General features: G+C 39.4%; 1 protein-coding gene across 3 annotated transcripts in view; it reads right to left on the bottom strand.

Annotated features, from left to right (window-relative positions):
• The window catches only part of LOC120731792 (MICOS complex subunit mic25-a-like), a 54,427-nt gene that overhangs the window by 34,891 nt on the left and 2,440 nt on the right, over window positions 1–17,096 (bottom strand). For 2 of the 3 annotated variants that reach the window (XM_040029040.1, XM_040029041.1), the window contains exon 5: window positions 3,109–3,129. The exons of the other annotated variant lie outside the window; for it this stretch is intronic. In XM_040029040.1, the coding sequence (XP_039884974.1) occupies window positions 3,109–3,129 (21 nt within the window). The remainder of the gene's footprint in view (window positions 1–3,108; window positions 3,130–17,096) is intronic. 3 annotated transcript variants of the gene reach the window in all.

The raw sequence follows: 17,096 nt of genomic DNA, 5'->3' as shown, positions 1-17,096 counted from the left end.
AGACTATTTGAAGAAATGACAAGAAAGCCGCGTAAGAGAGTTCAGACAGTTTGAAGAATAAAGGTGGTCACACCAAATATTGACTTTCAAGCTTGTTGAAAATGTAAAAACACCTTTTTCTTTGACTCATATACTGTATTTCCAAGTATTACTGCAAATTTCAATTAATCACTGCACCAGCTTTCCATTTTTTGGAAAAAATAAAGAAATAAAGTGTGGCTCATCAATTTTGGATCGTATTGTGCATTTTTGTGTGTGAATGGGTGGATGACTGAATGTAGTGTGAAGCGCTTTGGGGTCCTTAGGGACTAAGTAAAGCGCTATACAAATACAGGCCATTTACCCATTTAGGACTGAATGTGTGCGCATTTAAAGACTGCAATGTAGCGCTAAAAGCCTCAAGACTTTCAGCAAAACCCTGAACTGGAAAAATACAGCAAAATATCAACTCTGACTACACAGTCCACCCACTGTAAATCAAAGTAGGAATACACGGTTACTCACAGTAACCATCATGCAAAATAATTGTTTTTAAATCACAATAATCCTGTCAAATAATAATACAGACAACATATATATGCCACTTGTTACTGTAGCTACAGAGTACAGTATTTGGAAGTACTTGCAGAGTCTAGTTTCACTAGCACTGGAACTGCACTGGAACTGTTTTGCCCACTGTGCAATCATAATCTGAGTACATAACTGATCTAATATATAGAACTCAAAACCGATATAATATCGCGCAGTTGTAGAATTGCCGGAGCAAAAGAGCCACAGGCAAAAAACACTAACACTTTTTTAAGTTACACTTTTCAGATTTTTACCAAGAAAATGCAAGCCAGACTACAAAAGGCACTCCATCTATTCACTGCTAGTGAGCACACAAAACATAGAAACCTGTCCTTTAACAACACATTTAGATATGGGGGATACACAGATAGCACAAGGAGAACTTTCTAAGTATGATTATATCCTTCACAAGTTTATAGTTATGGCAAAAAACAAAGTATTTTTCCAGGAACATGTATGTGTTCTTATCTATACACTACTTTATTTATATTGTTTGATGAAAGTCTATGATTATACACATCTACATCACAAAGTAACACACAACAATTAACAACAAAACAGCTATTTAAGGTTATGTCCATGCATTGTAACAAAACTTACAAAACTATTCAGGTAGCATGAGACTGGGACAGCTGTGGCAGGGGCTGACATGGCGTCGCTGGCGTTAAGATGAGGTGAATGGCTTTAGCCAAGTTTTGACAGGCAGCGAGGTGGCAGATTGGCTGTAGGAAGACCCATAGTTTGGGCCATGACGTAGCAGCATGCAAGCAGAGGAGGACAGGAGGCAGACGTCAAAAAGATACACTGAAAATGAGCTTTAAATCAGCTTTAAGTCAGAAATACGCATGCATGGTGGCTGCAAAGAAAATGCTTGCTGTAAAGGAGAACTGTTATGGAGTCACCTTCTTTTAACTGCTTGAGAATTTAAAGTGAGTCGATATTATTTCATATTACAAAAAAAAGGACAGAAAATAACTTCTTTATAAGAAATACTGATTCAAATAATCTTAAAAGAAGATACAGTGGTTAACTGTAGCAAAGGTGTAAAGACAAGTGACAAAAGCAAGAAAAAGAACTGTGCAAGTAAGGAAGCAATGTCACAAATGTCACCCAGGCACACTACAGATCAGGGTTGTTTAGCCATGCCTTGAGCTCAGTGTGTGATATTACTGGGTGTCATTCACTGAGCCAATTTAAGAACCTCTGATCACAACATTTAAAATGGAAAAAAGAAAGATACAGTGAATTGAATAAACAAACATGGCCTGGAACATAAAAGCAAGAAAGTATTTTGCTTGGACAGTCACTGACTCATTTAGCAATAAAAAGGTACGGTGCTCTTTCTATGAGAACATGATATTCAGAACACAGGCATTATACAGTAATAAAACTAAGGTGAGCTTAAATTCAACTGTTGCTCCAAAAACCCTGCCAGCTGGTTGAGGACCCAAGTGTTTACATACATATGTTAAAGGTTTCATCATGCAGCAGTTAAAAAACCCAAACAGCTGCAAAATCTTAATTGCATATAGATAGCTAAGTTGCATCAGCCTTAGAAGAGTTAGCTAAACGAGCACGCTGTGCATGAGATGGTTGAGTTCTCTCTACCTGTAATCTATAAAGGTGAACGTACGGTATGTGTATGTGTGTCTACATTTTAAAAATGAATGCCAATTAGTGTTCATGAAGGGCATTTATGAATGCAAATTATATCTAACCAATATGGGTAATGAGTGAAGCAGTGCTACAACAGTATGAACACGACATGGTGCATGAACACAATGTAAGTGGCTGCGGGTGCCGCAGCAAAAGGCAACAATGGGCCCTGGATTTATAGAGAACTGAAACAGAAAGACTGTATTACACACACACACACACACACACACACACACACACACACACACACACACACACACACACACACACACACACACACACACACACACACACACACACACACACACACACACACACACACAGTGTGATGGTGTAATGATGACTGATTACTGTACTGAGTTGTGCATTAGCGAGAGCGATATAGATCAGATGGAACAACAACATCTTCCCTGACTGATCTACTGATCTTCCCTGCTTTTTGCTGATATGGTGGGTACAACCATGCAGACGCACACTCTTACGCTGATTGACATCACATTTATTGTAATCCAATCTAATCTCATCCTAACTTAACAGTCGCATGTATTCCCAAGGAACACATCTGTAAATCCCTATACTGTGCTCACAGAGCTTTCCCTTTCTACACTGACGCTTAAGGGATGTGAGTGTATATATGTGTTTGTGAGTAAAATCACCTCTGCCAGCAGCACAGATGATGTGTAATTTTCTAGCTGAATACCTCCCAAAGTGTTGTTGTGTGGAATGATGGCGGCAGCATACTCACAGCCTCGCTTTAATGCACAATGAAAACATGACATTTGAATAGAGAAGAGAGAGTGAGAGAGAGAGGAGAGAGAGCAAGAAGGGAAGAGCAAGAAAGAAAGAAAAGAAGCAGGCACTAGCGATGGTGGTGTTGCTTACCCAGGCATCCAAATCTGCAGGCTGGGAGAGAGAGAAGGAGCAGGAGTTAGTTAGACAGTAGAGGATATAAGAAAGGCACGGGGTTGGAGTAGATGGTTAAAGAGACAAAGAGGAAGAGCAAACAACCAACAAGTATATTATGAGAGTGAAGGAAGATGAGGTAGAGATATATAAAGAAAGGGGGCGAATGAAAGTAGCAAAAAGCAAGAGAAGAAAGAAATGAAAAGGATCAAGGACAGAACAAGGTTAATACATCACACTGCAGAGCAAGTGGTTAAGATTTAAACTTAATTTGCCAGATATAAAATGTCACCCGAGATGTCATTCTAGCCTTCAAACGATGGCAAGTTTATTTATATGGCACATTTCATTTACTCATAGCACTCATAATACATCCAGTATATTGCAACATGGACTCTCTAACCAAGTAACTTTATATCACAAGTGTCAAAATCTTCATACTCTACATGTTTTTGGATCTAAACAAGTCTCACGGTCCTCACTACCCTGTCAGTTTTCCATTCACACTCCCTGTCCTGACCACCTATATGCCCTGTTTCACTTCACTGCCTTGTATCTCATGATGTGAGAGAGAAGAGGTTATCTTTACACTTTTAAAAGAGTGTAAAAAAGTAGAAACCACAACATAGAGTTGGTAGACAAAGTATGCAAAAATGGACCATGTGTATATCCTGTTCTTATGCGTTGATGCATGCTCAATAATCCAGGTAAGTGACTTCTTCAGAGACTGAGAAGTCTCTCTGGCTTAAACAACAACAACAACAACAACAACAACAACAACAACAACAAAAAAAACAAACTACAGATTATTTACTGTTAGTTTAAGCCTCAACTTTTAGTTTTAACAATAACAGTTCAATTGCAATTATACATGTGTATGATTACTGTTTGCTTTAAGACCTCTTAGTAGGCCAGCCAAGACTAGCTGTTCACCAGCTGTATTTATATGATCATTTATAAGCCTCAATACGAGTCTTTACTACCATAATAAAATCTTATAATACGGCATATTCTTGAATATCACCAAATCAAAAACATTCTGTTAAGGAATTTGAAGTCCTACCAAGTACCGCCAGTCTGGCATTAGACACAGGACAGAAAGGGGCAGACTAGAGCAGTAGGTGGCTCGAATGTTGCTATGCCTCATAAAGACACCATTCAGTTAAATGAGGTGAACTCACAAAGCCAGTTGCGGCAGAATGCATGTGTGTGTTGGGTAATCCGTGTAACGGATACAGCCGATGCCATCTGTTTAACCTCCCTGCTCTTCAATGGCTGGCCCTAAACCAAGTATGTGTCTGAATGTGACTGTGTTTGTGCTGTCTGTATGTAGACCCCAGCAGTGCTCACAGGAGTGTGGCGGTCCCATTTCCATAGATGAAAGACTTAGGTGAAGGGGCTTGTTGTGATACAAATGCAGACAAACTCACACCCAAGCAGTTTGGTGCAGTTCATGGGCCATAGCCCACATAGCATTTCAGACGCATCCACTCATTGTTTTCCAGCTCCGAGCTCCCTGATGACCAGCAGTTAGCAGCCTCAATGTGAACATTAAGAGTCTGAATCCACTGAGCTAGCAATAACACAGCCAAAGAAGAATTCCAATTAGACTAAGGTTAATTCCCAGGGACTTCAACCTAGATCAAGCCAATACATATAGAATTCACTGTGATCCCTCAGTTAACAGAAACACATACAGCTGGTTTATAACCGATCAGATTATGTTTGTATGTAGATCAGGCCAACAGTTTAGGAATATTCCTTTAAAAATATTAGACTGCAGGTAACTGTACCAACAACATTTCAAATTTAGGCTTTAACAAATTTTAAAGTTGCTCTTCTTACTACTGAATCGTTTGGTTAAGGCAAAGTTGGTGTCTGTGCAGGAGGCAGGACACATGACGTTCACTTCCTCACTGTGAATTCTCCAGACAATTACCCGCGCTGTTCTCAGACGTGTGCAATCAGATATCACAGGGAGTTTATGGCGGGGAGTGGTAGGGTTCATTTAAAGTCTGATCAAACTGTTTCAGACATTTCCAATTCTGGAAAAAACTTGAATTTTTTTTGTTATTTGCTTCTTCAGCTGCATTGATCTTACTAGATGCTTTTTGGTACTTTTGAGTCTTACAGAACAAACATTTGGATCATTCCTCCCTAAAGTCCTCCTTCAGTCTTACTTCCATGTTTCAGTTGAATAGCCATCTTCTGGTCATCCCACAGTATCTGACCTTGCCATTCCAAAATCTGAATTTTCATATTTCATCAATATATTTTGTAGATAGTGAATCTACAAGTTTTTATCCATCTTTCATGTGGTTTGAGTTGACAGCCCTAACAGTCTAATGTGAAATTTCTTTAAACCCTTTTTAAATTCACTCCTTCAATAATTGAACGGCATCCAGAACCTGAGTTAGCGAAGCAGCCCCAAACTGTGATGCTTCATACAGCATCCTTCACAAATGGGATGAGATTCTGGAGTTGGTCTGCATTGCCTTTTATCCTCCAAACATAGGATTATGCATTTTTGTCTCATGTGGGCAAAGAACAAAGTGGTCAGGAAGTTTTGTGGAACATCCAGGTCTGTGGCAAACTACAGACACACTTAAATGTTTTTTTGGAAAGCAGTGTTCATTTTTGTTTGAGTCCTTCTACTAACATTACCCTTAGAGAAGTAAAATTTGTACAGTTGTAGAGATTTATGCAGGGTTTTTTTTTGCTTTTCCACCTCTTGGGGTTTGCATGTTGTGCTCTTGGTCGTTTTTCCAGGACACTGACTTCTAGGGAGAAAACTACAGTTGCAGTGCAAGGAAGCAAAATAATGACACCCCCTCCACACAACCACACCAATTTAATGGATCTCAATAGATTTGATTAATCTATGCTGAGCTGAATTGTGTTTGCTGGGTGTATCATGAGGGTCAACAGATGCTTCATGCTTCATTTAGACTTGAAATGTTAGAGCAACACTGTGTGTGTGTGTGTGTGTGTGTGTGTGTGTGTGTGTGTGTGTGTGTGTGTGTGTGTGTGTGTGTGTGTGTGTGTGTGTGTGTGTGTGTGTACACGTACGTCTGTCTCTCTGTGGGAGTTAAAAACTGAATAACAGTGGCAGAGAATGTGACACTTCACTAAGAACGTGCGTGCACGTGCGTGTCAAGATGAGACCTTTTGGTCTGCAAAGCCACCTCACATGGTGAGAAATGCTTCCTTGAAAATCAATTATGTAAATACTGAATTATGCAAATGGTACATTTGAATAAATCTGTGTTTGGGGAGAAAAGATTTTGCCGTGGTTTTATACTCGCAGTCAGGAGAGGCGAGAGAGAAGATGAGGAAAGAGGGCTAAAATGAGGATTAGGCTGGAGAATGTCACTGGCAGACACAGTTTATGCAGTTTAACTCCTGATTTGGCTTTTTAATTAGGGAGAAAGAGGTGGAGAGGAAGAGAGAACGGCACAAACACAGACAGAGAGGAGAAAATAAGGGCTAATTCAGTGACAGCTTTCTTCCTGCCATCTCAAATGAAGTAAGCACATTCATCACTTGTGCCAGTAATAAACACCATGGGTAAAGCTAAGTGCTGTCACCCCACCTCTCGTTTCGTTGTTGCCATCTTCACTAAAAATCTACTGGTACTGATGAAGAGCATTTGTATGAACTTGAGCTTACACATGTCCATCACTTTTAAAAAGACATACGTTACAATCTGTACAGGTCACTGACAATTTTAATTATTTATCACTTTTTTTAATCGTTTCCCCCCTTTTATTCAAATAAAACTCCACTAATTCAAAATGTGAACCAAACAATTTATAACTGGGTTAATTTTTATTTACAGGGAGCAGCAGGGGCATCGTGCACCATTACTTGCCCTCTCCAATGAATAAGGGCAGATACATCAAACAATGAGTAACAGAAGCCAGAGACAGTGTGTGATGCGTGTCAAACATTTTCATCCATTGTTTTATAAAAAAACTCATTGACACTGTATTCACAGCTGCAGGTTGGAGTATTACATCCATGTCACAGTCACAACTAATATCCCAAACATACATTCACATCAGTTCTCCAGAAATATCTTAATTTTACAAAGTTTCCTTCTAAAACAGTAATTGGCTACCATACTATGATTCTGTCATAAATCAAGTCATTTTTTTTTAATCGAATAACAGAAAAACTGGACACTACATTAGATACACCTTGGGCGTACTGGGTCGGAGCCCCTTTCACCCTCAGAACTGCCTTACTTCTTTGTGGCCATTTGAATATAGCAAACTCATAGTTATCTTTAAGGGATTATAGCGCAACAGTGACACATTATTTGCAATAACACAACATAAGTCAAGCACAAAGGTAGCTTTACATTTATTTTAACAGTAACCACAGCACTTAGGAGACACACACACACACACAATCACCCACACACACACACAAAATGGACAACTGTACCCTCATACACACAATAATAACATGGACTGAACCACCACTCACAACCACTAGCACTTTATATAGCCTCTGTAGAAATTATCCACATATCTCACATATCTTAACTGCACTACAGTATAATTCTGTGTAAATAATCATTCTGTACATACGATAATTTTTAATTCTACAACTGTTTATAACCTGCATAGTTCACATTTCTGTATAGCTGTATATCTCATATTCTGTATAGTTTTTTTTATTTCATATTTATATCCTGTTCATAGCCTGTACTTACTACAGCCTGTACATACTTCTAGTTATAGCATATTCATAACATACCTTCATACTGTGTACATTATTACATACCATAATAGACCCATTTCTGTAATATACTTACGTTTTGTTTTGTTTTTTACTTACACTATGTCTACTCGTCAAGTGCTTGCTCAAAGAGCGATGGTTTGATTGTTGGAGTTTTTCTCTATTATTGTAGGGACTCAAGCTTACAATATAAAGCGCCTTGAGGTGACTGAATTGACCTGAACTGAATTAACCTTCTATCTTGGCCAGAGTTGCACAATATTGTCACACAATAAAACTGAAAAATATTTTCTACCTGGGAAGTTGTATTTCATGGTCAAGCTTTTGAACCAGCTGCTTAGAACCCTGCTTTAACACCACGTCACCTCATCAGCAATTTTGATGAGTTTGAACTGTTGATACAATCCAACTGTTGTAGCACAAATCTAGACTCATGAGACCAGGCAACAATCTTCTACTGCCCAACTTCTGGTGAACCCAGGTCAACTGTAGCTTCAGTTCTTAGCCGACTAGAATGGCACCTGGTGTGGTCTTAAGCAGCTGTAGACATTGTGCTCCAATGTTAAACATGTAGAGTTCAACAGAGATACTCTTCTTCATACCTTGGTTGGAAAGAGTGCTTACTGGTTTGAACTTTAGACGCATTGCAGCATCGATGTGCTGTCATGTGATTGGGTGATTAGGTCTCTGCATTAATGGGCAGTTGAACAGCTGTACTTGACAAACGTGGCCATTGAGTTTACATCTTCTATAACAACTGGACTGAATTTACAATTCATAGTTGATACACAAAAACAAACAGCAGGGGGTGTTAGTAAGAAACAGGGTGATGTTTACATACATGAGCATAAATCCTCAGCCTGATTATGAAGTACATAGCTGCATGCAGCCACAAGAGACACGTGAAAGCAAACATGAGAACGCACACACAGTGTACTACAAACACAAAAGCCATGAATTGGTTAGTCTAGCTGTTTGCTCATTATATGTGTGTTGTCGTCACATAGCTGGGGGAGGTTAAATGAATTAACACTTCATCATCAGCCTGCTTTGCACCACAGACTGTCACAGAGACAGAGAGTGAAAAAGACACTAAGATGAAAAAAGTGAAAGGAGGGATTGGGGGAAAATGATGCAATTCAACTAAAAAGAAAGAGGCTTTGTTGGAAAACTGGGTAATAGTAAAAGAAAGCAAAAGAAAACCTTACCAAATGATTCTGTCTTGAAGAGTCTTTTCATCTTATGAAGAATAAGTTTTGCCTAAATAAGTACATAAATAACTAGAATAGATTTTGAATTTCATTTTCTTTGACTCTTGAAATTAGACTATGTTCTACTACCTGTTTTAAAATGTGTTCTCTGGTAAACAGAGCCAAGATTCAATGTTTACTCTTTATCATATAAATCATTAATATTATTAATAGTATTAAACGTTAAAGCTGCAAATATAATTTTCTTAAGTAATATCTTGGTAATTTTGAGATTTCCACATGAAGCAAAAACAAAAGCTAGAATCAAATAAAACTTTCACATAAAACAAATTCAGGGTCAGCACTCCTGCCTTTGTTTTTCTTCTGTGGAAGCTTCAGCCCAGTCAACCTAACATTTCACTTTAACAATTAGCAAAAACTCCTAAAATTTTTAAAACCTTTGACTCATACTTTGAGTGTTCAAACATTAATCATTATAGCCTCCTATGAGAACAATTATCTGAGAGGAATTATTTTTTTTCCTGTGGATAATAGGTCTTGTCCAGCAGTCTCATTACATCACAACCACTCTCCTGGAGAGTGGAGAGGTATTCCAGTCCTACACATTTGTCCTTTGAACTGACAGGATTTGTGCGAGGCGCTCACTCGCTGCTCGGCACCGATCAAAATCTCCTCATCCGGTGAGCGCTCTGCTCGTCAGCAATTACTGTTGCTTTAGACGATGTACGGTGCGAGTGTGTGAGCGAGTGAGAGTGTGCACAAAGGGCTTAGCTGCTTTAACATGCAGAAAAGATGTCAAGTCTGTGATTACACTAGCTGATAACAAGTGGTTTAGCCGTGTGTGAATGTGTGTGTCTGAATCGCTTGTACTTCATCCTCAGTCGGCTTCTATAAAACGCCGTGTGCACCTTCACAGCACGTCATTCTGCTGGACTCAAACGCCTCTCTTATGGTGAACCCACTCAGTTTCAGTACAAAGTCCTCTCAATCCACTGCAATATCTACACATGCTTTTCCACAAGCATTCTTTTTATTGATCAAGTATCTCCTCTCTCTTGTCATCCTCCTGTCTCTGTGTCTTTGGCCAATAACCAGGCCTGGTTATCTAGTCAGACAGTCATAGTGAGACGTCTTCATTTCTAAGGGCTATAGTAATAAATTATCTTCTATCTGCCTTTCAGCTACTACAGTCTTTCCCCAACTGTGTTTCTCTACTTCTGAGCTCTATGGATCATCTTTAGCCTAATGCTGCCATTTTCTACCACAACCAGCCATCATAACAGTCACAATTACTTCTCAGGCTACTATAATGGGTGGGTCAAGACAAAATGAATGGTGGTAGACAAAGAAAAGCAAACACATTGAATGTGACTGCATCTAAAATGTCAGGCTAAATTAAATGTTGGTGTTTCCATAAAGATTTCTAGTCAGGCAGCCAAAAAAAACAAAAACAACAACAACAAAAAAAACAAAAACAAATGTGGAAAGATAAATACTGAATGAAAGTACAACCTCAAGAAGTGCTCACGTCATCTTGTACACCTACAAGATCAGATAATCTGCTCTATAATCATGTGAAACTATTGAATTAGGTGTAGGTTATCTTGCCTTAATGAAAAAGTATCCCATGAATTAGAGCTGAAGCCACACGCTTGTTGCTCGATTCGTATACTTGAAGTAATTAGAACAGACAGAATAGCGTAGCCACAGGCCAAATCAGCAAGGAGGTATACAATTCCAGGCAAGTATATAAATGAGTATGTTAATAAATAATATCCTAACGCTTAGTGTATGTAATCACAGAGATAATGGAAACAGTTAATTAAAAGATAAAGGTTAAAGTAATCAATAAAAGTGTGGCAATGTGCTGAAACAACAGCAGAGAGATCTTTTGCAGAGAATTCTACTCAGTAATGAGACAAATGTCTTTTAGACTTGGACAGCAGGGGGGCCTGCTGGTTAGTGAGAACATCTTGTAGCTGAAAGGCTGCATATTCAGTGCAAAACACAACATTTCCAGTCTTGTCAAGTGTCATCTCCGAGTGTTTCTACACAGCAGCTGGGCAATACTGTTAACATGTGTGGCATCAACCCTGTGGTCTGAGTGTTTGTCATCTCAGGTCTGACTTTAATGAATTCTGTGCTTTTCACCCTGGTTTTCATCATCGGTTTTCTGGACAGTGTCAAATGCTTCACTCTGAGTCATCAGTCACACACGGGCACACACACACACACACACACAGTAAAACAGACACACACACACACACACACACACATATAAAGGGCAGATAAAAAGATGAGACACAGAGGAGGAGGAGGAATAAATGCTGGAAGAACATGTTGCCCAGGAGCACATGTTGCTGTGCAGAACACACATTCATCCTTCTTTTAATCCTCCGGCTAACCAAACATGCATCAACAGCGCCATCTAGTGAAACTTTACTGGCTTACATCCTATTATGTCACCATAAAAAACGTCCAAATAGCAGGCATATCAACTTATAACTGAAAATGGAAATTACTTAGAAATATATGGTAAAGAGAAACAGGCTGCATGTTGCTATAAAAGGAAACAAAACAACTAAAGACATCAAATTCCTAGAAGCATCGCCTCACAGCAACATTTACATTTTTAGACTTACAGAACTACCTGCTGCAGGATTTAAATCTATAACCCACAATCTGGCGAGGGTGTTAAAAGGAAGGAGGAGGTGTGAGAACACGAGGACTGACCAAACGGGCGCATCACCTCTTATCGCACACACTTCAGCTAAAACTGTGCTACCAACTATATTTTCACATGAAAAAAAAAAAAAAAAAAAAAAAAAAAGCATTCTTTACAGTTCAACAGATTCAACCAAAGCTTCGCAAAAGCAGCTTTCCTGTTGGCCATTTGCACTACCATTATTGTACATCTCTCAAGCTATTCTATTCCTTTATTTATATTTTCCACCACTACCACTATTCTTTTTAGGTTTCGTTTTTATGTATTCCCTGGCGAGTGCTTCATCTTTTCTCATTTTTTCTTTATATGAAGGTGAAAGAGAAACAGAATTTTGATTCTCTTGAATGTCCTGTACAAGAAGCAAATTGACAAAAAATAAATAAATATTTGACCCTTGAATTTTGTGGGGGGGGGCAGGGTTTCTTCTTGGTTTGTAGAACACAAACGAATCGTCATCTTTAGTGCAAATATAAATTCTACACTATAACATGCAGAATTATAATAATACAAACACTTTCAAGAACGACAGAAAAAGCTCAAAAGACTGATCAACAGTAAATTCTTATAAAAGATTCATAGCTGGCACTCAGTCTATTTGTTCTTCTCTCCTAAGATTATCTTCATATATATCAGTGCCTTTAGTTTTTATTAGTTCCTTCATAATATTGTCACTGAAATGGATCCATCTGGAACTCTGCTAAGCAGATCTGAATTAGAATAGTATGAGCACTCATGTTGCTGTTTATCACGATTTCTTCACTGGACACAGCAGATAAAAGAATGCTTTTAATATACAGGAATACAAACATTCACCCGTGGTCCACACACAGGTATTAAAGTCTATTCTTCACACCCTTCCGGCTTCTGAAATTCAATAGCTTCAAGCAGATGCTTGTTGTTGTCTGCATGTCTCCGGGTGTTAGATGCTCAGCACTGAATACCTGTGCATACTAATTGCATTTTACTTGCAGCAGAAATGACACCTCTGAGGTGGAGAGAACAGGCAGGGGAAAACACAAACACAGGAGGTGCTAATGAAAGAAAGGAGAGGAGAAGGGACTAGGTGTTAATGTAACGCGTCATCTCTTCTGTGTCTTCACTCGTGGTGTAACAGTTAAATATAGTCTCAGAATGAGACAGGATGACACACTGCAAGAGCCAAGTTGAATGCACTTCTTAAGAGCACCTTTGTAGGTGGGGTGAGAACTTGGACATGGTGAAATATGAGTCAGAAGTAGGAGTAGAAAAGAATCCAGCACTGTACAGAAAATAAACTTTGGAGGAGTACACAGATTCCCCACATCACCTGATACACATTAAAAATAAATAAATAAACCCAATTTGAAAGCATCATCTGCCCCCAAAAAACCATTACAAATGTATTTTAAGGGTAATATCTTCAGATATTAATAATAGCCACAACTGTGTGGTGGGGTACGATTAGGGTGGCAAGCCAGTACACTTCTAGTGCCATTCCCAATCTTGATAAATGGGGATCTGCATCAGGAATGGCATCCGGTGTAATATTTTTGCCATAGAGAAGATTCATAGATGTATTGAAGGAGGATGTGTAGGAACTTGGCGTGACAGGAGGACGAGAGGATGAGATTGAGAGAGTTGATCCACTGGGGTGATCCCTAAAGGGACGAGCAAAAAGCAGAAGAAGCTCCTCTAATAATAGTGATTGTTAGCTATTATTAGTCCTAATCTTTACCCTAAATTTCAGTGGCACTATTTCTGAAAACACACTTCTTCCACAATGATATCATTAGTTAAAACAGACAGTGTTAACTGGGGAGTACAGCAAGAACACAGCTACAATTTGAGAAAGTGTTACACATTTGGCGAATAAGTGTGAAAAAGTCTGACCAAAATCACTAACAAGTCTGTAAAAGAAAAGATAGCTAGACTCTTATAGTATTATAGTTAATGTGAAAGAATTAATGGGCCGTAGATGGAAAGAGTCAACATTATGAGTGGATTGGCAGATGGAGCCAGCTTAATGCACAGGTATACATATGCAATGACACAGACAGACACACAAATACTCATGGCGGTGGTGGTGTTGGTCGGTAATGAGTGTGGGGTAAATGGCTAATGTGAATGTTTGTGACAGGCAGCCTGAGGCAGTGTGAGGAGCAGCTCTTCAGTGGGTACATGCTTTCACACCCCCCTAATCAACCCACCAGTAATGCTTAATGCTACCGAGGTTGTGTGCAGAGGCATATACAGGACCTGTACACCTCCAGGACATTGCGGCGTGCAGCTCGGATCTCAGCTGACCCTTCTCACCCTGGACACAGTCTGTTTGACCTGCTCCCCTCAGGCAGGAGGCTCCGGTCCATTCGCACCAGAACCTCTCGCCATAAGAACAGTTTCTTCCCCTCTGCTGTTGGACACATGAACAATAACCATATGACTGTCCCCGCCACTAACACATGACCCTACGCTGTGTCACTGCATCATTCCATGTTTGGCACTGATCACCACCTGCACTCATGTATATATCTTTCTACGTAGCACTCTTAATTCTTATTCTCATGTATATATCTCATGTATATCTCATGCACATATCTTTCTACGTAGCACTTTTAATTCTTATTCCTACTTTTATTTTTTTCATGTCTATTTAAGTGCTATTTATGACACTATGTTTGCACTGAAGCACCGTAGCAATTTCCTAATGTTGTAAACCTGCTCAACATTTGGCAATAAACCCCTTTCTGATTCTGATTCTGATTCTGATATGCCTCCGGAGAGGGGTTTTCAACCAGCACAAACATGCTCCTGTGCAGGCCTCCAAAATCTCAACTGCATGTTGTTCAACATGGATGACCCTTTCTGTTGACTGACAAGTACGCTGGTCAGACCACTTTTTTTTTTTTTTTGTAAATACTGCCCCCATCTGATAACAGACGCAGACACATGTGGTCTCTGCAGTTAGATGGGCCCACGGACACCACCAAAGCTGAACCAGAATTTCCCCAAAACACACAGTTTTGATGCTGGAGAGCTAAAAATGCACAGGGGGAAAAACAGGCCAGAAGCGTGCGCTATATGTGCCAATATACTGTGGCAAGTGTCACAGAAGTGTGTGTGAGAATGCATCTGCCTTTAAGGAACATGGCAAGCGCAGAAACTACTCAAAGTGCATTTGAAAGTGTAATGGGGAAAGACAGGGGGCTTGGGAAAGCTGTTCTTTGAGCCTCCAGCTGCGTTTTTGCAAGGTCGTTTCCAATGTAAGGTCAATGGAAAATACAAAGAAGAGAGGGAAGCCCACCCGCTAAGAATGGAGGAGCTTTTAAATCAGTTCTTTGAATGCACTAAAAAGTTGAAGCAATACAGCACAAGCAGGAAAATGTTTATCATCTTATTATCTCAGAACTAAGGTCTTCTAGGTTTTGTCTTCTCGTTTTTGGTCAATTAAGGATGGGTTATTGTTTAAGCAGGATAGAAATCAAGCTGAGGAATAATAAATGTGTTAGCTGAGCAGAAATAAGGGAGAGTTAGAGGTGAGACTGAAAAAGAAAGACAAGTGAGAAAGAGGAAAAGGTGGGAACCTCTAGGCTTCTCTCACTCACTGTGCAGGTTATCTACAGCAACTCTATCATCACCTAAAGGCCATAAATAAATAAATAAAATCCCTTTCCTTTTACTTAAATAGTTTGCACCTGTACCTGTGAGGCTCAACCTTCTCAAACACGCTAGAAGCAATGACAGAGTCTCCTCAACACTTCTTTTCTGCTCTTTACAACCACAGACAGGCAACACTTTTAGTCCATCCCTCCTTGAACACAAACACACAGCTTCACACACACTGATGCCTTGTATTGACTTGTCCTGACAGAAAAACAAGGCTTTGAGGGGAAGTGCTCAGTTTCTCATTGCAATGCAACATTATTAAATGTTTGGAGCCCGTACCAGCGTAAGCTAAGCCAGCGGCTTCATTCAGTATTCATTACAGCGGGCTGGCACGCTGTAAAGACACTGCAGGACAAATCAATTGGAGGGGAGAAAGAGAGTGAGGGAGACGGGGTTGTAGGAAATCCACAATGTTTAACTTTAGCAGAGCCAAGTGGAGCCACCAGGGAGAGAACTGCTAATTAATCATCAGCAATAGTTCATTGCTCATAATTATACATAGATGTCACTAACAAGAGAAACACTATCCAAGTTTAACACACATAAAACACACTTGTTTAAGACACACACACACACACACACACACACACACACACACACACACACACGAGGGTTTCCAGCCTTTGAGTCAAGCTTACTGCCTTTAGACATTATTTTCCATCTCACATCAAACTCCTCACACATCTGACTCACTAACGTCTCTGTTTGAAATCCTACACACACCACACTGCTGGCTTGACTCATTACCAGTCTAAATTATGAATATTGACAACATTTTGTTTCAACAAGCCTGCTTTGAGACAGTAAAATGCTGAAACATCACAGGTTCTGTATCCAATTGTCAAGTTTATTGTTACCACGCTGTTAATACCAGGCCGCTTCTAAAAGGCGAGGGTGACGTGATTACCTACATTTAATTAAACACTAGGACATTAATGTGGACTGTTAATATTCATAGTAGGAGACACTTAGTGATCATATAATCTTGTTACTGACATGACCTGCTGAAGTAAGTCATTGCTGACCACAAAGCACTACAAGAACTGTATATTTCCATCATGACGTTTATGTTGCTCTCACATCATCAGAAACTCCAACCAATGCCAAACACAAATAACATAGTAACACCTGTGACCACTGAGTTTTGCAATATATTGAACTAAACTTTCATGTACCAACTACGATGATAAGACAAATGTTACTAACTGAACAACAAGAAGACAATCAGATTTTGAATATCCAAATATCTGATTTATCTGCTTTTACAAATATGTTATTCAGAAGTGCAGAGCAAAAACATGGACACACAGATATCCCCTGCTTCACTAAAGCTTCAGTATTCAAAGTCAAAGCAGTAGAGGGTGCTGTTTACCACTACATCACGGTAGTACTCTGCATCCATACTACTGCTAGATTTTACAATTTTAACCCTGGAGAACCAATGGGGTCGGCTCTGACCCCATTGGTTCTCCAGGGTTAATGATAAAAAATTGAGTCATTATTTCATGTTAGAGTCTTGGGACAATTAACTTAGCCTAAAAAATATAAATAAATAGATCTACACAGCATCTCAACGAATTAACACTGCTCTTTTTAACTTTCTGGAACTTTAAACAATCACAAACACATCTCCCCACATCTTT

Source organism: Simochromis diagramma, unplaced genomic scaffold (genome assembly GCF_900408965.1).
Source record: "Simochromis diagramma unplaced genomic scaffold, fSimDia1.1 OVJJ01000483.1, whole genome shotgun sequence".
NCBI lineage: Eukaryota > Metazoa > Chordata > Actinopteri > Cichliformes > Cichlidae > Simochromis > Simochromis diagramma.
This window is presented reverse-complemented; position numbering and strand designations above follow the sequence as displayed.